Source organism: Benincasa hispida, chromosome 8, assembly GCF_009727055.1.
Source record: "Benincasa hispida cultivar B227 chromosome 8, ASM972705v1, whole genome shotgun sequence".
NCBI lineage: Eukaryota > Viridiplantae > Streptophyta > Magnoliopsida > Cucurbitales > Cucurbitaceae > Benincasa > Benincasa hispida.
In genome coordinates this window covers 36,558,666-36,581,061 of record NC_052356.1, presented here as the reverse complement: position 1 = coordinate 36,581,061, position 22,396 = coordinate 36,558,666, and the positions used below count along the sequence as shown (strand labels likewise).

At 32.3% G+C, this 22,396-nt stretch overlaps 2 protein-coding genes across 4 annotated transcripts; one reads left to right on the top strand and one right to left on the bottom strand.

Moving 5' to 3' along the window:
• Nucleotides 1-4,403: 4,403 nt before the first annotated feature.
• LOC120082566 (probable arabinosyltransferase ARAD1) lies at nt 4,404-7,455 on the top strand. Its single transcript, XM_039037798.1, has 2 exons — nt 4,404-5,900; nt 6,707-7,455. Exons 1-2 carry the CDS (start codon nt 4,923-4,925, stop codon nt 7,226-7,228), a joined length of 1,500 nt encoding a protein of 499 aa, XP_038893726.1. The 5' UTR covers nt 4,404-4,922; the 3' UTR covers nt 7,229-7,455.
• A 2,285-nt stretch (nt 7,456-9,740) lies between these two features.
• On the bottom strand, nt 9,741-13,580 carry LOC120083491. 3 transcript variants are annotated; one of them, XM_039039266.1, is made up of 9 exons: nt 13,401-13,580; nt 12,802-12,852; nt 12,349-12,643; nt 11,686-11,757; nt 11,122-11,189; nt 10,759-10,915; nt 10,506-10,586; nt 10,331-10,420; nt 9,741-10,209 (listed from the first exon to the last, which is right to left on the bottom strand). In XM_039039266.1, exons 3-9 carry the CDS (start codon nt 12,619-12,621, stop codon nt 10,087-10,089), a joined length of 864 nt encoding a protein of 287 aa, XP_038895194.1. In that variant the 5' UTR covers nt 12,622-12,643; nt 12,802-12,852; nt 13,401-13,580; the 3' UTR covers nt 9,741-10,086. The 3 variants fall into 3 exon arrangements, with proteins under 3 accessions (XP_038895194.1, XP_038895196.1, XP_038895195.1); XM_039039268.1 differs by lacking the exon at nt 12,802-12,852; XM_039039267.1 differs by lacking the exon at nt 13,401-13,580 and having other exon boundaries at nt 12,802-13,394.
• Between the last annotated feature and the right edge of the window lie 8,816 nt (nt 13,581-22,396).

Genomic DNA, 22,396 nt, shown 5'->3' with positions numbered 1-22,396 from the left:
AAATTGGTTCAATTATATGTGATATAATTGATATGATGTATGAGATACATTAATTGGAGAAATTAATATAAATATGATTTATATTAAATAAAGGAGAAAAAAACTATGGTTTAAATATTACATATGATGTGATATTAAAACTATAGGCTATAAATAACTTATATTTATTTATAATTAATACAATTATATGATAATTGTGGTTGGTTATTTTTTCCATTAACCGTGAAAGTGGGAGGTTATTTTCAGTTTTGAATAACTGAAAGATAAAATGAAAAGTGTTTTCATTTTGTAAGAGATCGCTTCATTAGTGTATGACTAATCTTTTACTCACGAGAGACTAAGCGATAGAGTGATATTTACTAAACGACCTATTTAAGATGTATAATTGTTCTGTATGTTTGTGAATACTTTTAATTCTTTCACAATGGACTTAGAAAGATTTTGCTTCCGCTCACTGGTTCTCTTAAATAAGAGATCCTTCAGGAGAGAGAATATGCATGGAGGAGAGAGAAAATGTATGGAGGAGAGAGGGTGATATATATATAACGTAGGTGAGGGCTAAATTATAAATAGTCACTGATATTAGAGAAAATAAGGAGATCAATAGATCTTTTTTGTAAAATAATGAAATGTTCAAGACATTAATGTAATATGAGCCTGTTTTTAAGGCCTTTTATGTAGAAAATTCTTTTAAAAGTCGATGCTAAAATATGGAATATATAAGAAAGTTTATGTTTAAATATGGATCAGGTATGAAACTTTTTCTATATTGCACATATTTATCCCAAGGATTTTTTTCTTATTAAAAAAAAATCAATTTCAACCCTTAAACTAAATATGTTCAAAGACGAGATGGGGTCGAAGATGACTTGTACTGATGTTCTTTGTCCCCACTCCTCATTCCATTTTTTATTCTTGCAAATTTTTCCATTTAATTTTGTAGGGATCTCGACAAGAATTATCTCCGTTTATTTTTAAAAAAATATTCAATTAAATTTAATAAATTATATTGAAAAGTTTAAATTGTACCATTAATTTTTCACTAAAAGGATATTTGAATAGTTAATTCCATGTTAATAATTTGAATTCAAAGAAATAAATTTCTCACTAGATCAAACTAATTATTTATCATATTATTCATATATATATAATCAAAATGTTGAACCATACGATTCATACATAATTAGTTATCTTTGCCATTAAATAACAAAGCTTGAAAAGTTGATAATGATTTGGACTTATTTTTATGTTTTTAAAATTTATAATTTTCAATTATGGTTTTTATATTCCTTTTAAAAAAACACTTGAAATCCTAGTCAAATTCTAAAAATAAAAACAAAATTTGAAATCTACTATTTATTTTTGTCTTTCAAAAATTTTTTACTTAATTTTTTAGAACAATGATAGCAAGTGAAAAACAAAACATAGAAACTTATGGCAGAGATAATTTTTGGAAAATTGTAATAGGTGGAAAAACTAATTAGGGGAATTGCCAATGTAGTTTGGATTTTTTAGATTTTGTAGAAATAACAAAAAAATTCAAATTTTCATTTTGATTTTTTCCATATTCCTGTTTTACCCTCAATTTTTTTCCTCCTCATGTCTCTCACTCTCACGTTCCAGTCTCCAAGTAATCCGACCAATCGACCACTACTTGCCTTCATTGTACCACTACTCATCCATCGATCGCCAACCATATCGCTCGTCAATTGCTGGTTGTCACTGTCGATAAGCTTCATCTACGAGTTTCTCTCTCTCTCTAAACCTTTCTTTCAATTTCTATTCCACTTTCAGCCCTCACCTCTGCTTACCATCACCGTCGTTCATCCGTCGTCTATAATGTATTGCCACCACTTCTCACTTAAGTCACTAAATTTCACTGGCTGAGAGAAATTTTCTCTCTCTTCTTCTTTGCGACTATGATGTATGAACTAACTCTGATCCTTATGGCAAAGAATGAATTGATAGAGAGAGGGAGAAACAAATAGATATGGAATTTGTGAGTATTAAGTGTATCAAGTGTATATCAGTAATGTGTCAAATGTATTGAGCGTATCTCAATAGTAAGTGCATTTGTGACATTTTACATCTTTCATTGTGTTGAGCTTCATTTTTGTCATTTTTGTAAACACTAAATATGTGGGCTATGTGCCCAATTAATATAATTTGTTTCGCCCATTTGTAAGTGCCCAATAATTTTTCACAAACTCAATCTCTAAAAACCAAAAGCCAAAAACTAAGATCATGTTCGATAATAATTTATTTTTTGAAAACTAAGTTTATAAATACTATTCCCAATCATAAAAATAAAATCAATTTTCAAAAAGTCGCCTTTGTTTCTAAAGAAAGGAAAACTTACCCAAATGAATATGATATACTTTTTACTTCTAAAATAAAATATCTAAAATTTAAACTTGAAAATGACACTAAACTTGACTTATTCAAAAAGACAAATTAAGAACCTGATTTTCAAATACTGAAATGGACAAAAACCATTTCAAATTTAATTTTGATGGTGTCAAATTAAATTCGTAGATTTTTCCTTTCCTATAGAATTTTACAAGTTAGGCAGTGACCATGTGACCATCATCCCTACCCTAGTTTTGGCCTGCCTATTTCAACCTTCAACCTTCATCCTCCACTTAATCACTTTTATTTTTAATGCTCATCTAATTATCAGTTATAACCTTTACTTCAAAACTAATTCTCACTACTCCCAACACTAATACTTAATTAATACATAAAATCAAAAGCGTAAATATCGAGGCATTTTCAAATCTACAAAAAGGACGACTCATTTTTTTTTACCTTCTGGTAACAATAACTTAACAATATTCCTTTTCTTTATCTTATATTTTTCCACCTCTCATCTCCATCTTCTACCTTACTCTTCTTTTTCTACTTTAATTTTTTCAATAAATTTCTATCTCATGCTTTTTAAAATTTATAAAAAGAAATAGGATACTAAATAAAAAATATTTTTAAATACAGTAAAAAATCACTATTTATAGATAATAGGTCGTGATAAACCATAATACTAATAAATGTCTATTGTGGTCTATCACTAATAGAATATAATATTTTACTATATTTATAAATAAATTGACTCGAAGACTATTTTCATGAATTATTGGGAGTCGAAATAATACTTTAGCCTAAAATAAAATAGAATTGTAATTGAATACTTTTGGAATCCAAATAGGTTTGATGCCTTTACAAGTTAAAACATGCAAAAAATTGCTACTTCCACACACATCACATCTATCTTTTTCCCACTTTGCTTCATCTTTTCAACCAAACAGATGCCTCTTTGTTTATTTATTTATTTATTTTTGTGTGAGTGTAATTATAATTTGGTTTCTTTTTTAAAATTAAAAATAATTTTTCGTTGATTGCTCAACTAACATAATGTTTATACTATCCACTTCAAAGTTAGAGATTTGATTTTCCCACTTCTCATATTATCAAAAAAAATCTAAATCTAAATAGAATGCGTGGAGGTCTAGATAATTATTTGGTGTGTTATTATTTATCATATTTTGAGTAAGATGCATGACTATGGTGCTACCTTGTGATTTTCTCATGACTAGTCTAATTATTTGATCTAAGATTTTTTTTCTTTTTTTCTTTTTGTTCTACATAGTCTAGCTCTTCTATGTAGGATCTTTTTTCTTGAATTGTGCGAGTTTATTTTTGTGTTTAATAGGTTATTGTGGTGGTTTATTTTCTTTCTTTCTGGTAGTGAGGTCCATAAAAAATTAATGCATTTAAGAGTAAACATTGATAATAATAATAAGAAGTTAATAGCAGAGAACTGAATCCTTGCCCAAAAATTATTTTAGCCCAACTAAATTATTAAAGAGAAGAGAGAAAAGTACTACCATTTATGGCTGAAATAAAGTCATTGTCAATTATTAAAAAAAAAAAAGAATGATTATTAATAAAGAAGAAATTAAGGTACTTAATAATAGCAAAGCAAGTCACACATTTTATCTTCATGCGCATGAAATTAACATTAGAGAGGGTTAGGTTGAGAGTATTTGTTTCATGTGTGGATTTCTTTTTAAAATTTTCTTTTTTTATAATTAATAAAAGAAAGAGGCCACAAGAAAAGCTTTATTCAACTACTTCATTTTAAAAAATAAAAATAAAACCTATTTCATTAGGATTTCAAGTCAATAATTGAGGTTAAAGTGGTAATATAAATCATACAAAATTACAAAAAATATGTATTTTTAGTTTGCTCTTGAAGATAATTAATATGGTATTAAATGGTAACCACGCAATAAATAGAGTGGCTAATGAACGGAGGATTTTGTATTTTAGTTAAAAACCACTAAAAAAATATATATTGAAAAATAATTGGTCAAAGCGTATAAAGTGGGATTTTCTTTTATTTCGAAGTTTGTTTGTTTAGTTCCATTATTCGCCGTAGAAAATTCAGAAGCTTTCTTCTTCCAATTGATCTTCCATCATTAATGCCTCAAAACCCAGATGACTTTTCTTCAACAATGACCTTCAATCAAACATCCTCTCTGCTCAGCACTGTAATTTGTAAGCTTTCCATTAATCTCTTTCTCTGTTTCACAATGCAAAACCAGAAGCCTCTGGGTTCAGCAGAAATCCAAAGATTTCGATAGCTACCATTTCTTCTGAGTTTATACATACCCATTCGAATATCTATTGTAAAATGAGGGGATTCTGTTCTTTTGATTCTTAGAGTATTGGGTATTGGATTAGTTTTAAAGGGTTTCTTAAAAATCCTTTAATAGATGCAAAATGGGATGGGATCCCTTTTAACTTGATTTCAACCTTCTATCGCCTCTGGTTATGAATGAAACTTCTTAACTTGTTTGACTATAGCATTGGCGGATTGTTGTCTTTTCTAATTCTCTGAATTATTGACGGACTTGTCTTCAGCAATGTCGGAGAAAAGCATGCTTCCCACTAGGTTATTTTTGTACTTGATAACCATATCTATGTTCCTTCTTATCCTTTCTTCTTTATTCATTCTACAATCCAACTACAATTCATTCTTCCCCAGTTCAGTACTCAAGTTCATTGTTGTTAATAATACTTCAAATTACCTAAAGCCCAATGTGGAGAATGAACCAATGGAGCTTCCTACACAAGCTGTGGAAGCTCCTCCTGTGGAATCCAAAGAAGCCATTAGAGATAGGGATATTAATTATCCAGTTTCTAATTTTATCAAGAATGAAGATTCTGTAGAAAATCAGTCAGTCTTGGGTTGTGATCCTGCAAAGGCTCGTTTGAGAGTATTCATGTATGATCTTCCACCTTTATATCACTTTGGATTATTGGGATGGAAGGGAGAGAAAGATCAAATTTGGCCTGATGTCAGTAATAGAAGTCAAATCCCATCATACCCAGGTGGGTTGAATTTACAGCACAGTATGGAATACTGGCTTACACTTGATCTTTTATCATCGAATGTCCCAAATGTGGATCATACTTGCACAGCTGTTAGGGTGAAGAATTCAAGTCAAGCAGATGTCATTTTTGTGCCTTTTTTCTCATCCTTGAGTTACAACCAACATTCTAAGTTACATGGGAAGCAGAAGATTAATGTGAACAAGATATTGCAGCAGAGGCTGATGCATTTTCTGTTAGGTCAGAAGGAGTGGAGGCGAACGGGTGGAAAGGATCATCTCATAATTGCACACCACCCAAATAGTATGTTGGATGCGAGAAAGAAACTGGGCTCGGCTATGTTTGTGCTTGCAGATTTCGGAAGGTACCCAGCTGCAATTGCAAATGTTGAAAAAGATATTATTGCTCCTTACAGACATGTAGTGAAGACAGTTCCTAGTACCAAATCTGCTACATTTGACGAGCGTCCTATTTTGGTGTACTTTCAAGGAGCTATATACAGGAAGGATGTAAGTCTTTCTGTGACTTTGAGAAACTTATTAATGTGCTATACTTCTCAGAGTTTCTTCTCTTTAACCTTATTTTCTGGCAATCAGTCTACTTTACGCCTAAATTATGTTCTGCGTTGGTGTTTCATATCATTGCCTAAATCCCTTTGGTTGATGGGAAGTGCATGATTATGATCTTGTATATGATAGACTCATTGGCAATCACGTTTTTATATTACAAAGAGCTTGAACTGATGGAAAAGGCATATGATAGAACTCCCCTTTTGGTTAATGTATGAACTTGATGTTTATATGATAGGTTCGTCAGAGCAAGGCCATGAACTATAGTATTGCAAGAAGCAATGTGTGTAATACTCTAACTAAATCATTATGATCTCCAATTCAATGCATAATCGGAATTGGATGATCTTTTGCCAATGAGTTGTTTTCAAGCATTGCACAGTAACATATGGCCAACTGTTGATTTAATGCTTTATTGGATGCATCTGCACCTAATGATATCGTGGAATGATCAATCCTGTTATATACAGTGCAGAAGCCAAAGACATGCATTAACATAACTAGTATAAACTAAAGAATTATCCTTTATTACTCATAACTATTTAAAAGAATTCCTTCGTTTTATAATTCAAGGACCAATTGACGTCAAATTGCTTTTCCTCTGTGTGTTTGGTTTCTACTGTTGCATTGCTCACCTTTATCATCTTTTTCTTAGGTCCTTTTTAGTGACCCTGTGTTTTTACAATAACTGATAACATTAAAGTTGATGAAAGTCAATCTAATTTTCTGTTTGAATTTGTCTTCAGGGAGGAGTAGTTCGCCAAGAACTATATTACCTTCTGAAAGATGAGGAAGACGTTCATTTTACTTTTGGAAGTGTTAAGGGGAATGGAATCAACAAGGCAGGCCAAGGAATGGCCTCATCCAAGTTCTGCCTCAATATTGCAGGAGACACCCCATCGTCTAATCGACTTTTTGATTCTATTGCAAGTCATTGTGTTCCTGTTATTATAAGTGACGATATTGAGCTGCCATATGAAGATGTCTTGGATTACTCAGAGTTTTGCGTCTTTGTCCAAGCAGCAGATTCTATAAGGAAAGGTTATCTACTGAATCTTCTTCGTGGAATTGGACGAGATAAGTGGACAAAGATGTGGAATAGAATAAAGGAAATTGTGCATGAATTTGAATATCAGTATCCATCTCAAAGTGGTGATGCTGTTGATATGATTTGGCAAGCAGTGTCACGTAAAGTGTCAAAAATAAAATCTAATCGGAATAGGAAGAACAGGTACCGTAGATCTCAACTTCTCCTAAAGAACAGTTGATAATGAAATCAATGAACATAGGAAGTTTTGTAGTCACTGAGATCTATAATCCCTTCTCCATATTGCTGTGATCTTGAATCTTTGAACTCAAAACAGAGTAGTTTTGAGATTATAGGCTGTCTAGAATTAATCTCTACTCGATTATTCGTTCACTTAACTTGTAGAGTTTATTGCAGCCTTAGACCTTATCATCTTCATTCTTGTTCAGTTTTTGACAGCATACATTATCCGAGGTCTCTCTCTTTAAAACACCAGAAGTAACCAAACTGTAATTAAGATAATTATCATTTTTTATATATATAATTATACTTGAGCGTCCAAATCTGGGTCAATCCCAGCAAAGACATCTCTGAACATGGTGAAATCAAAACAGAAAGAATGATTTGGTAAGAAAACTGACGAAATAAACCATGTCTTCTGTTACATTCACTTCTCTACAATCCAATTATTAAGAGTTGTGGTTACTCAAGTTTAGATCATTTTTTACATCTTAGGATCAATCTTCAACTTGATAACTTTAAACTCGATTTAACATGGCGCGTCTCAAATGAAAACTTGATGAATTATTGTCAAGTCATATGAAATTGTCAACAGACAAGATAAACAGAATAGAAAATGGTTGTTAGATATGCTCTTGCTTAACAAATAAAGCATAGAAAAAAAAAATATATAGAAAACATGGATTACATTTTTCTACAGAGCATCTACCTATTTGTATGACAGAAGAAACCTTTTACTTTCTTTCTTTCTTTTACATCCAACTAAAGCTGTTTGTTTTGTTAGAGCTTGGGTTTGCACAGCACTGAAGCTACTTACCCAAATAGATTCAATCTTCCACTCTACAAGAAAGCTACCAACAATCTTTGATAAACTGTCTGGGATATCATCTTTTCATCAACTGGGCTTCCCACCACTCTATTTTTCTTGGAAGCAAACGGACATGAAATGTCTTTGTATCTACTTCATTTCTTCTCGTCTCAACATTTGTTGTGAATGGGGTCAGATCCTCTTCGTATCCTTCTTTTATTCAATTGGGTTGGATCGAAACCTGTTAAAGGTGCTGGTGCAAAAGCCAATGCTCTTCCCCAGTCATCCTCAACAGATACATCCTTCACAAACTTGAAGCTATTGAATACGGGAATGTGTGCTTTATCCCATCTGAGTGCTAGATCAATGTTTCTCAGCCCGTTGCTTCCTTCTGGTTGAAGAGCCAAAAACCAAATACAGAGAAGTAGCGTGGCCATCCTATGAATCAAAAACCCCATTTATACTTGAAACCAGAAGGATGAAAGTATTTGTGTTCAGTGAGGAGGGAATGGAGAGGAGAAGGATGTGTCTTATGAAATGTGCAGAGCCAAAGTTTAGGATGGCACGTTGTGGTAAGAAGTTAGGAGTTTCATCTTTTATGGGATAGGATGACCAAAAAGCAAAAGACATATTTGGGGCCCAGAACATGTAGGGAATTCTAAGATTCATCTTATGATAAGCCTGCAAAAGAAACAATATGAGGTTGTTTTAGGAGGACTTTGACAGGTTTGAATTTAAAAGGGGAAAAGAAAAGAAAAGGTTGAATGGAACAATATCTTTGAGAAGACAAGGAATATGGATCTTTTTCCTTGTGATGTGAATTTCATTAGTTCCTTACATCTTGTTCCAATTTTGGGACTGCCCTTTTTTACCAGACCAAGACTGGCCTCAGTTAGCTGTCATTCCATGTCATCAAACCATAAAATGCCAAACTGAATTGTCAAGTCTCTAAACATTATTATAACAAATGATAAATGCTTTAACATTTTAGTCTATGTAAGCATGTGAGAATAATAGGACACTAATCCCCTTTTCTTCTGTAAAATATCTCTTTCTGGCCTGCAAGAGTGAGAAAGAGAGAGAGATCCGAATTGAATAGACACATAGCCGTCCGGAGACGTTAAACCAGAGAGGGGAACAGAGCTTCTACTAGAAAGGAAAAAAAAGAAGAGCAAGCTTTTTTTTCCTTTTGGTCCTTGCAAGAAAATTTGGTCTTGAGAACCAGTCTTGGGTTCTCATTTTATGCTTCAGTGTAGCTCTTTAATGCTTTTATTAGGGATCTCTTTTGTTTGCCCAACCCTCGACTGAGACCAAACTCCTTTATTTTTCCCCTTTAGAACTTATGAAGACCGACCATCTTTGAATCATCCTCCCTCTCCCAATTGTTTCATCCTTCAGCTTCCACAGCCTACTTTGTTTAAAACTGCCTCAAAATAGGTTCCTTTTATTAAAGATCATGCAAGTAGGCTAAAGTACATTCTAAACGTATTTTATAACATGATAACTAAAGATAAACCTGCACTTTTAGCATATTATAATGTATAGTTAGATGGTCACTCATACACCAAGATGGAATAATTGATTGCTTGGTCATCTATGGCAAAGTTATAGATATTCTAAAGAAATGGATCATGAGAGAGCTTGTGTGTTGAAACATATTCATTGATTAAATTTATTACAACCCAAAATCTTACCAACTTAAACATAACTCAAGTAGATCATACATCAGTAATCATATATTAATGGTTATACAGGAAGAACCTTTTGAACAAAGCAACTCAATTCTCTGGGGTAACCATCACTGATTAGGTGATAACCAGAATTATATACAAGATATAACTCAGAAAATGAAGATACATAATGCAAGAGACAGGTTTAAAGCAGTACGAAGAAAAAACTTGCAGTGGATACTAAGTGGAAGATAGGAAATTACAGTTTACTGATAACATTTTTTTAAAACGGGGGGGAAGGGAATGGTGAAATGCAGTAGAATAAATTTAGGTTGGAGTTAATATATATAATAACTCTATGCACTTCATAAAGAAACATTATTATTGGAGTGGCTCTTGATGAGGTGTAACCACAGGCCCTGGAGCAATTGTAAACTGAAGGCTCTGACCTTGTGCTGCCTGCAGCATAAATGCAACTTCAGTGGCTGCAAGCGCTGCAGCTTCCTGTAAGAAAAGTGAAAGATCAAACAACAATAAATTCAGGTTATTCATAAACATTTTGAAGCACGAAAACCAGAAGATTACTAATGTTTTGCAAATGTGAAGCATAATCTTTAGTACACACCTGTCTTTGTCTTCGACGCTGTAGTATGCTGATGGCCCATGCCATTATGTAGCAGGGAAGAAGAAACCCGGCAGCTCGCAGCAATAAAAGCTGTCAATGCACATAAAAGTTAACAATAACTAGTACACAAACATAATAGTATTGTTGAAAGGGAAAAATTGAATGTCTTACTTACCGAGAAGAAAGTGTAAGCATCATCTTCTCCATCACCATTTGTAAGGTATAGAGCGTGCCTCAACAGTAAGAGGGCCAACAACTGTGGCGAAAACAACAGTAATAATCAACATTATGGTGCGAAAAAAACAGATAGAATATGTGGAGAGAGATTAAGAAAGGGTATAAAGCTATAGAACATCTTGATGTTGAAAGACTCCAACCAACTTTGGATTAACAAAATACAGAATCTAACAAGAAAGACGGAGTCTCACAATCAGAGCAGCAGATCGGCAAAATGCCGTTCCATTCGCACTGGCATCTGCATATTCATCGTATTCTGCCTCAAGAAAGTGGCGTTCTGCTGCTGCCATAGCCAAAAGTCGTGGATCATGCAAATCTAAAGCAGTTTCAGAGACTGCCCAACCTTCACTGCAAACACATTTGAGGAACCAAAAAACCAAAGATTAGATCTAACCACCACTGTAGCAGTAGTAGCAGTAGTAGTAGAAAAAATAGAGAAGGAATTCAAGAACCAAAAGTTAGAATGAACATTAATAGAACCTTCAGAACCTATGTGTCAGAAGAAATTCATGAACCAAAGTACACATCATTTAACTAGGTAAATCAAAACTTGCCTCACATCGATGGTGGCATCTTCCGAGCGAGGGGGAGGTACAGGCAAGGTATAACCAGGCTGATAATTCTGAGAACAGGTGAATAAAATTATCAACATGTTGATTTCTTCCCATCAATGAAAATAATTTCCAGTACTGGGAAATAAAACTTGAGAGAATCAGGATACGAATTACATAAGTTAGGGTGGGGAGGAAAGTCTGGCATCCACATAACATAGTTAGACTTTAGCCATCATTAATATTCCCCAAGCATTCGAGTACAGGCTTTTATTGTGCAAAAAAGTCAGAAATTACAACATCATAATAATATTTCATTATGTGTACACACATCAATGTACAACCCAATCTGCATCATTTTTCATGAGCATGACACGTACACTTGATAACACCAATGATTCACCATACACAAAGGTACAGACATTTGTAGTTTCCCAATAAAAAGATCGTTTATTTCTACTAACTTCTTGGTTTGATTGGTTGATCACTAATCGCCAGAAGAATACACTTAGAAACTAAATATAACAACGAATATTCCAGATTTCTAATGGTGGTGATATTACTTACCTGATGACAGATTTCACAGGTTATATCTCCCTTCTCATTGCACCATCGCTGGACACATTTCCTGTGAGCATACTGGAATAGAGAAATGAATAGAATCAGAAGCATCTAAAACAGAACAAATTTATCAGTAATAATAATGATAAAATCAGACTTCTCGAAGGTGCATTGACACAGGGTTTAATTAAACAACTCCTCGAAGGTGTGGCTTGAAATGACTTCTATCAGAAAGAGAACGTTATACATTCCCATGGCATTATGTGATCCCATTATCTTGACAAAAACCAACAAATACAAAAATACAGATGAAAATTAAGAATTGAAAATGAACTCTTTGTATCATGCTCTCTTCCCACACAAATTCAAGTTAGATAAAAGTCTCTTCACATTTTGAAAAATAGAAATGGTGCACAGAAGCAATAAAGATAATCACGATTGGCTCTTCGTGCACCTTTAAGTTAACTGAGCAAAGCAAACCCCCACCTACGGATTCACATCTTCACAAGGGGTATAAGTATAACAATAACTCTACAAGGCATTTTACATTCACAAAAATCAAAATATACTCTTCTTCTGATTAACTTGTCTCTTGATCAAAGAACCATTTTGTTAAACTACAAGGACCATTGCAATAGAAGTGTTAGTAAATGGTACTGGTACCTATACCTTCAAGCTGCCACTGCAAGCACAAGGAACCTCCAAATTCTTAATGCTGTCCTCTTCTTGACATATTCGACATTCAACTGTCTGAATAAGTGGGTCTTCTTCAGATCCATCATGTTCATCCACACCTTCAACAGCTATAGCACAAACAGGTGGCTCTGAATTTTGGGAAGATGAAGATTCTAAAGAAGATCCCTGAACAGTAGTTCCCTGCAGCGACTGCAAACTTTCAGGTGTAATGAGGCGGTCCACGCACAAAACCATGTGATCACCCATTCTTGTACAAAAACAAAAGCTCCTGCATCATCAAAGACATTACTTTGAGAAATGACAATGTATTGCCCTTATTTCACATCTCGCATTACTAAAGCTGTTATTCAAAGAAATTAAAACACAGTAACTTGTATATAAAAATAGATTGAAGTTGGATTCTAAAAGCAAAAAGAGAACACATGCCTTCAAACGTTTCTCTTGTGTTCAATTTCCCTCAATTCTCGAAACCCTCAGCTACAGAAAAAGAGAAACCATAAGAAAAGCTTCAAACTCCAAGTAATTCCATCATAAAAGGCGAGGTCACTTTCTTAAAATGAACTCCTCCCCCAAAACAAAAGATTTCATTTTTCTGATCAACAACTTTTGAAACTATTATTTTTCAACAACAGTATATTCCCCACGAAAAACAAAAAAATAGAAACCCTTTCTTCTAGAACAATCCAACTACAAATCAGCACCTTTCTCCTACAAAACCATCGCAGCTAAAATGTGTGCAGAAAAAAGTAAAAAGAAATCCCTCGACTTTCACTAACCCCACCTTACGAATTATAAGAAACCAAAGTTCAAATTTTCAAATTTCAACCAATTGCTAAGATTACAATAACCCAAAATCATACCCCCAAAAGAAAGACAAAAAAAATTCAACCCACAACATGCAATTCCACAGAAAGCCCTAAAACCCAATGATCACAAGAAAAGCAGAAAACTAAAATGTAAAAGCATGAAAAATGAAAAATAAAACAATGGAAGTTGAATAAGAAGATGAGAATGGAAGAGAAAACCTTCAAAATCAGGTGTTGAAAAAAGAAAGTCTTAGCTCTGTCCCTCCAAAAAACTGTGTATCGGTGACACTATCCGGTTCTTTTCTAAGCCTTGTGAACGAAGGGGATCTTTTGAGTTTGTCTGTCTCGGACTCGGTCTTCTCTCTCTCTCTCTCTTTTTTTTTTTTTTTTTTTTTCAATTGTAAGAAAATTTCCCAAGTTTAAAGAGGTTTGGATAATCTGAAGCTAAACCCGGAGCCTAGGTTCGGTAACGTTCGTCTAAAGTTAACGTTACGTTGACGTTGAATCAGTTCGGTGAAAGGGAGTACCTCTCAGTCTATTGTGACGGACGGCAAAGAATCAACGTTTTTGGTACAGATTTTTCCAGATACCTTTGGGCCCATGCCCAGAAATAGTTTTTTAAATATACAAATTTTGTTTTTTTTTTAATTAAAATGTCATATCATTAATAAAATAATACGAAAATTAATTCGTAACTTTCTAAAACTCGTTTGTTTATTTCTAAATACGCTTTTTTTCTTAATCAGCAGATACAAAGCTTGAAAATTATGGTTTGTTTGTAAACATTTCATTTTTTATTTTTTATTTTTAAACATTGAGCGAACCTCTAATTTTATCTATTTTTATAATTATTTTTTAAAAAAAAGCTTAAATTCGAAAATTAAAAAAAATAATAATACTTGTTTTTTCTAAAATTTGATTAGGATTTCAACTCTTATACTTGACGAAAAATGTAAATCATTGTGAAAAATTTAGAGCACATAAACTTAATTTTCAAAACCTAAAAATGAAATGGTTATCAAACGTGATCTAAAATATTAGTTTTTTTCATTTTTCTTTTTTGGATTAAGATATATGTTTAATTCTTGAGTTGTAAATTTGTGTCAAATAAGTCCTTTGATATATGGTCATCATGGATTGGTCTAGTGGTAGTCGGAACTTTAAAAAAAAAAAAAAACAGAAGAGTAAAGGGTCATGGATTCAATCCTTAGTGGTCACCTACCAAGAATTAATATCCTATGGGTTTTCTTGACATCCAAATATTGTAAAGTCAAGCGGATTGTTCCATAAAGTTAATCGAAATGCACGTAAGTTGACCTGAACATTTATAGATATAAAAAAAAATCGAAGGATATTTTTTATATTTAAAAACTTAATCATATGATAGATGTAAAATTAAATTTTATGTTAAGTATGAGTTTAAAGTTTCAATGTTTTGTTTCAAGTTTAAAAAGAAAAAAAAAAAAGTAAGTGAAGTCAAAATAAAAATTGTAAATCAACAATTACCCTTCCCAAATATTGGTGGTTGGATTCCTATGCTAATAATAATTCATCCACAAAAAGATAATGATAAAATAAAAATAGTTTGTTTGGAGATGGGAAGAGGAAAGTACTTAAATTAAGCAGTTAGGGAAATGGAGTAGGTTTGGTATATACAAAAAATGGGGAGCTCCCATTTGATTAATGTATTATTGACTTTTAACATTTTCTTAGTAGAATAGTGTAGCAGGTCTCTTGTGCCTACCAGCCAACCATTTCAACTCTCTTTATACTCCAATTAATTCTCTAATTATTATCATTTTCTCATTTTAATACCTTCTATTCAATATATAAAATATTACATTTCTATTCATCAATTTATGAACATTCATTGTTATTGCTACTACATTTTTTTTATAGTCAGTTCTTTTTTCAATTTATTATTTCACCATTGTTGAATATTTAAATTAGCTAATAAAAATTATTTTGTTTTGAACCATATGATTTTTTAAAAAAAGTAAATAAATAAAACTTCCTAAATACAATACTTGAATTTGGTAAGATTTCGATTTAAAAATTAGTCTTATAATATTCTAATTTTCAATTAACATATAATAGTTACATTCATTTCAAAATTTTCTCATTCCAAAAAAAAATAATTAATTTAAAATTATTTCTTAGATTTCAATTCACGTGATTTAAAATATTTTTTAAAAGTTTGAAAAAAGTTTCTAATTTATTTCCTAGTTATTTAAAACATCGGTAAAAAGTTTGAATTTCTTCTTTCATATGACATTTTTTTTCTCTTTCAATATTCCTCGGGATTTAGTACTATATCATAAAAGTATGTTATGAACCAAATTTAATATTCGGATTAAATTGAAAAATACTAAAACATAAAATTTTAATTTAAAACTATTTTAAGTAAATGAATTAAATTGAAAGGACACACAAACATTACGAATTATATATCTACTCACATTTTTTAAGATAAAGTTTGGAGACATATAAAATATTCACTAAAATAAGGATTTAAACTTTTAATATATGATCTATGATATAAGGAGGTTTGGAATTAATTATTGCCTTTCATCATTTATTAAAATGGGATAATCTTAGTTTCCCATCTGTTCTAATTGTTTAAAACAAAAGCTTCTGAATCTAGGGATGGGGGGAATCAAAATTATCAATATGTGTACAGCTTCATGATTTTGTTTATATTTAATAAAAAAATTCACAACATATGATTTGTTTGACATAATGGATAATTCTTAAATATGCATCTTTCATTCACTATGCTTAAAATTGAAATCCCACCATAAAAGTAATGATAATGTTATAAAAATTGTTCCCTTGAAGCTTTTTAGGTGTGTCATGCATTCAATCTTTAATTAATTTTATAAAGATCATTTTCTTGATGTCACACAACCACATTTTCCTTTAACTTAAAATCAAAATATCTTGTAGTAGGTTAAAAAAAACACTTCTATTAATATTTTAAATTTATTTCTCATTTTTATTTTAAAGGTCTAAATTTATATTTTTATATTTTAATATCTATTTTATTTTAACATTTGTATTTTAAAAGAAAATTTTCATATATAAAAAAATGTCAAACTATTTACAGAAATAATAAAAAAAAATATATCAAACGATTTAAAGAAATGATAAGAAAAAACAATGATAGATACAGACGATGTCATTGACACATAGTATCAATGATATACTTCTATTAGTCTTAAATAATATTAATTTTTATTATTTTGTGTAAATAGTTTTTTTTTATTTTTTTATTTTTTTAAAATCTTCCTATTTTGAACAATCGATTTAGTTTTTGTAATTTTAATAAAGCGGAAAACTTTTTTCACTATTCGATTGGGATCAACTTTTTCTATAAAAAAAATCAATCTCGACAAGTTTTCCAAATTTGGAAACCTGTTCAAATTGTGCATTTTTATCATGGAATTAGAAATTATAATTTTTATTTCAATGTCTTTTAAAATTAACTTTAAACTAAAGATGAAGGCTAATTTTAATGGAGGGACCCTTAGATGGTTCATTAAAGTGTACTATAAACAGGACTAATTTTAAGATATATTGAAAATATAAAGATTAAATTTAAATATTTGAAAGTAGATTTTAAATAGAGAAAATTCTAAATTAAGTATAATTGAGATGTAGAAAATTGAACTTCCATAGAAAATAAGTCACGATATACTGTTCAATTATATTCACTATTCCACATTTATATTCATTTATTATTATTATCATTGTACTTTTATAGTTAGTATCTTACTTTTGTGTGGTTAAAATATCATTAACTTTAGTTCCTGTTCCATAGAATTTGTTTAATTTTATTTTATGTAGTTTCAAATGTTGAATTTTAGTTTACTTTTAATAAATTTTAAATTTAATCCTTCAAATTAAATTTTATCAAAATATTAAATATAGTAAATATGTTAAAAAGGATATGGTTAAAAGGTTAGTAGATAAAAGATTGAATTATAAATTTATTCAAAGCAGAAATATTGAAATTAAATCAAATCTTAAAATATTGGAACAAAATTGTATTGTAACTTACTTTTAATTAAAGGATAGTTATAAATATAACAATCAAACTCAAAGTATTGGTAGATATATCATAATGTAAAAGAATTTATAGATTTAATAAAATTTAGATCTAGCTAAAAGTCTATCATCAACGATAAAATTTATCACTAATAAAAGTCTATCAATAATAGTGTTTATAAAGTTTGTTGTATTTGCATTTATTTTAAAGACTTTGCTACTTTTTTTTTTTTACATAAATTCATAAAAAAATCTAAGGCAACAAGCACTGATCGACTTAAAGATGCCATCGAAGATTGGCACCTTTTATGCATCAAGTTTGAATCCACTGAATGGAAAGTAAGAACTTTTATTTATTTATTTATTATTCTTATTATTATTATTTGTTTACTAACATTTCAATTACTCATTTCCTCTTAATTTCTCATTTTCTTAGAAAGTGGCAGAAACTAATCAAAGGAATTAGTCAGCTCTAAAGTTCCCTCATACAACTGGTTCTAAGACTTTCATATACATACAAGAATTCACGGTAAAAAAAAAAAATATTTCTATATTTGATTTCTAAGAAAGTATTATTAATATCTTCTATGTGAATTTGTTTTAAAGAAAGGACTCGACAATCAAACAATGGACCAAGTAGACTTATTTAAGCATACGTGATGCGTTGATTTATCATGCGATGTAAGGATGTGTGAATGCGATGATCATGCAAGTTTTCCTAACAAAGCCCAAGTATAAGCCTTCTTAGGGTCTTGGTAAGTCCAAGGTCGAATGTAGGGATTATTAAATAGATTTGCGACAGACTCTCTGATCCTATTGCGACGGTGATAAAGAAGTAGATGATGATTTAACTTAGATTTTCTAATGCGATGGAACTAAATGCAGAGCAATGAAAGGGTGGTATTGTAACAAGTATGCAATGAAGGGGTTGAGAAGAGATTTAGCTAGCATTTCTTAAAATTTTGTACAAGTCATGCAATCATGTTATACACAAATATTAAGCACTACATTTCTCAATGCATAATGCCACATTTCCTATTTCTAGGATGTATGCAATGTGTATGGAATGTAGCAGATAGAACTTATTTCTAAGTCTCTACTCTTGCTAATGCGATCTAATCTGACTCTCTCAAGCCTAGATTCTGTCTTTAGACTACTCTCTCAAGTACTCCAAATGATGAATGAAGCGTACATAAGACAAGATGATCACATAAAGTACATAGCTTAAGTCATGCCAGCTAAGTACTTATCAACCCATTCACAAATTTAGTTACTCATGCATGGTGGGGAGAGAATGATCATAAATTGAAATGAAATTTCCATTATTGCAAACAAAGTGTTGAGTACAAAATAATAAATGGTGTAAGAAGTACAAGCCAGGTAAGCAATATCTTGCTTCCTCTGGCTTTTTACACTGCTCTTATCACTTCAACTCTTTTCCGAATTGTAGAATCTTGCTCTCGTAAGGGTTGGGTGTCTCTCCTTTGTGCTATTTTCGGCAGTCTCTCGACCTCTTCAAAAATTAATTTCCTTTCAAGAATTCCCTTCCCTCGGCTTCGCCTTGCCTCCTCGCGTGCTCTCCTTTTTGGTTTGGTTGGGTATTTATAGAATTCTAGGCAAAGCAGTTCTTCTCATCAATGATTGCGTTGATGGGCAGCATTAATTTTCATACCTTGTTATGCCGTCTGATAGTCATCGAAAGTTCAATGTATTTGCAACGGTATGGTCTTTCAACGGCCGTCAACTATATTTCCAAATTGATCGTTATCAACTTTACGTCCCATCATGTTTTATTATGTTTTCGCCTTTATGAAGGTTTTCACACGATCATGTTTGAGGTACCCTTGGATTGCAAACTCAAACGTGCCATTGGATTGTGCCCTTGGATCGCAAACTCAAGCGCGTCATCGCATTGTACCCACACAAAATAATGCAATTTTAACTATTTTTATGCGATGAGCGTTAGCGATTGCAACTTTCTTTTAGTTTGTCGCATTCAATCGTAATATTGCCTATTTTACCATCACTTTCTCCCATTTTTTTTAATAATTTGAACTTTAATAACTTGTATTTCTACCAGTTATCACACCCCCAAATTTAAAACAATGCGTGCCTTCAAGAATAAACTAAAGATTTCTCAAAATTCCAATCGCCTTCACCTTGCCTAGGCTTCTCATGGTGCCTTATTCAAATCGTTGAACCAATGCCTTATTAATTTCTATTCTAATCTCTTCCTAAAATATTTCTAACCTTTAGGGACCGCAAGCTTAATCTTTAAAAAATCTTTACTCATTTCCCAGGACATCGCATAATTTATTTTAAATTTTATCAAACCGAGGTGTTCAAGCGGTTTCGGCCTTTGCATGATTCAGATATTCGTTTTGTGATCTTGCACTGATCCGAATGCCCATCCTTCGTTTTGGCTTGCCCCCACAGGTGTCATGCGGACATCCAACTATGAGCGAGACACTCTTTTTAGTCAAAACTCATGCCATCTCTTTATTTGGCAGAGGAGTTGTGATCACTTAGCTTCTGTGTTGATCACGTTTCCCACCTTCATTTTGGTTTGCACCCACGGGTGTCATGCGGACATCATACTTATGGAGCGGGATCCGATCTCAAAAATTTTTTTTAATTGAAATGAAGTTCTGAAAATAACACCCCTCTCCCCCCAAATTTAACACGCAGCAATGTCCTTATTGCTGAAGACGAAATAATTCATGCGATGGACTCAGAAAATTTTGTAAAAATAGTTTTGAAGTAAAGCTTGTAAACCACTAAATTTTAGAAATATTTGGTGAATCGATTGTCCTGAAATTAATCTGACACTAGTTCATGTGATAAGAAAAGAAGCATATATTTCATCATTGAATTCATAATGGGCAAAGGATGATTGCAGCAACCAAATCAAGTAATCAAAAATTCATAATTGAACCAAACGAGAGAGAATGCGATAGTAGAATTCAGCATTATTAAATTGAAAGTAAGAAGTACAAAAATTTAAATAAGATGAGGCAAAGAAGGACACAACCCCCAAATTTAATTTTTTGCCCGCATCATTGTGATTGCATCCTTTCCTGTGATGGGTTGATAATTTTTTTAAAAAAAAATTGAAAGCTCCATCGATCACATGTTTTAAGCCCATCGTATTACTCCGTCGCATTCGTTTATTACGATCAAAATGATGAAATAAAAAAGATTAGAAGTACGAAAAAAAAAGTTGATAATCATAAAGAGTAGTAAATATGCAGAAAATAAAATACATTCTTGAAAGAAAAACAAAAAGGATACTCAAAAGGATATACTTCGTCCCAGATGAATGTATGTCGCTTATCATCATAGGGACTGAGTGTTTCTTCTTTATTCTGGCTTATCCAAGTCAATGGAGGTTTTTCGCATTGGAAATCTCCTCAATGATACATCTTTACTCTTTTTCCATTCACTTTAAATGCGTTGGTCCCATCTTCGTTGGTCAATTTCACCGCTCCATGCAAGAATACTTCTTTGATTATGAAAGGCCCGGACCAACGCGACTTCAGTTTTCTAAGAAAGAGACGCAACCTAGAGTTGAATAGTAATACCCTTTGACCTGCCTTGAGGTTTTTCTCGCAAAGACGCTTATCATGCCATCGCTTGATGCATTCTTTGTAAATTTTAGAATTCTTATATGTTTGTAATCTCCACTCGTCCAGCTCTAGTAGCTGAAGTTTTCTCTTTTCTCTTATAGCCTTAAGATCAAAGTTAAGTTTCTTAACTGCCCACATCGCCTTATATTCCAATTCTAACAGTAGATGACAAGTCTTTCCAAATACCAACGCATATGGTGACATGCCTATGGATGTCTTATAAGCAATCCGATATTCCCACAAGGCATCATCCAATTTCATGGCTCAATCTTTCTGCGATGGGTTCACCACTTTCTCTAAGATTGACTTGATTTCTCTGTTAGAAACCTCTGCTTGCCCGTTTATTTGAGGGTGATATGTGGTGGCGATCATATGGTGGACATTATATTTGATCAACAATTTACTAACCAATCGATTCACAAAGTGGGTCCCTTTGTCACTATTATGGCACATAGGGTGCCAAAACAAGTGAAGATGTTTTTCTGCAAGAACTTAGAGACTGTTGTCGCATTGTTTGCAACGCATGAAATAGTTTCAATCCATTTAAAAACATAGTCGACAACCAATAGAATGTATTTATGACCATTTGACGATGGAAATGGTCCCATGAAATCTATTCTCCAGATGTCGAATAACTCTACCTCCAATATGATGTTCATTGGCATCACATTTTTTTTCTGAAATGCTTCCAATGCGTTGGCACTTATCGTATTTCATGGAGTAGTGTCGTGCGTCCTTAAACAGAGTGGGCCAGTAATACCCACATTGCAAAACTTTTGTTGCTGTGCACTGCCCACCGAAATGCCTTCCATAGGGTGATTCATGACATTGAAACAATATGTGATGGAAAGTAGTTTTTGGAACACAGAGTCTCAATATCTGGTCTGGTCCCCTTTTGTAGAGATTCGGATTGTCCCAGTAGTAAAATTTGCATTCATGAATGAGCCTTTTCTTTTAATGGGATGTGTAGTTTACAGGTTATTGTTTGTAGATCAAGAACTTGACAATATCTGCATACCAGGGTAGTTCTTCAATCTTAAGCAATTGCTCATCAGAAAATAAGGTGTTCACCTCCGACTGGATGTGATCCACTTCTAGATTCTCTAATCGCGATAAATGGTCTGTGACCTGGTTCTCTGTTCCCTTTCGGTTGATTATTTCCATATTAAATTCTTGGAGTAAGAGAACCCATTAGATTAGTCTAGACTTCGCATCTTTTTTTGTCATCAAATATCTTACCGCAGAGTGGTCTATGTGGGCTATCACTTTTGACCCCAAAAAGTAAGGTCTGAATTTTTTAATCGTAAAAATTACCACTAAAAGTTCCTTCTTGGTGGTGGTGTAATTCGCCTGTGTGGAGTTTAATGTTCTGCTAGCATATGCAATGGGGTGTAACATTGTCTTTACTTTTTGTGCCAAGACTGCCTCCATCGCCAATCCGTTGGCATCGCACATTAGTTCGAATGGCTTTGGCCAATCAGGTGCGATTAGAATTGGCGTTGTAGTCAAAACGTCCTTTAGTGTTTTGAATGCAGTGAGGCA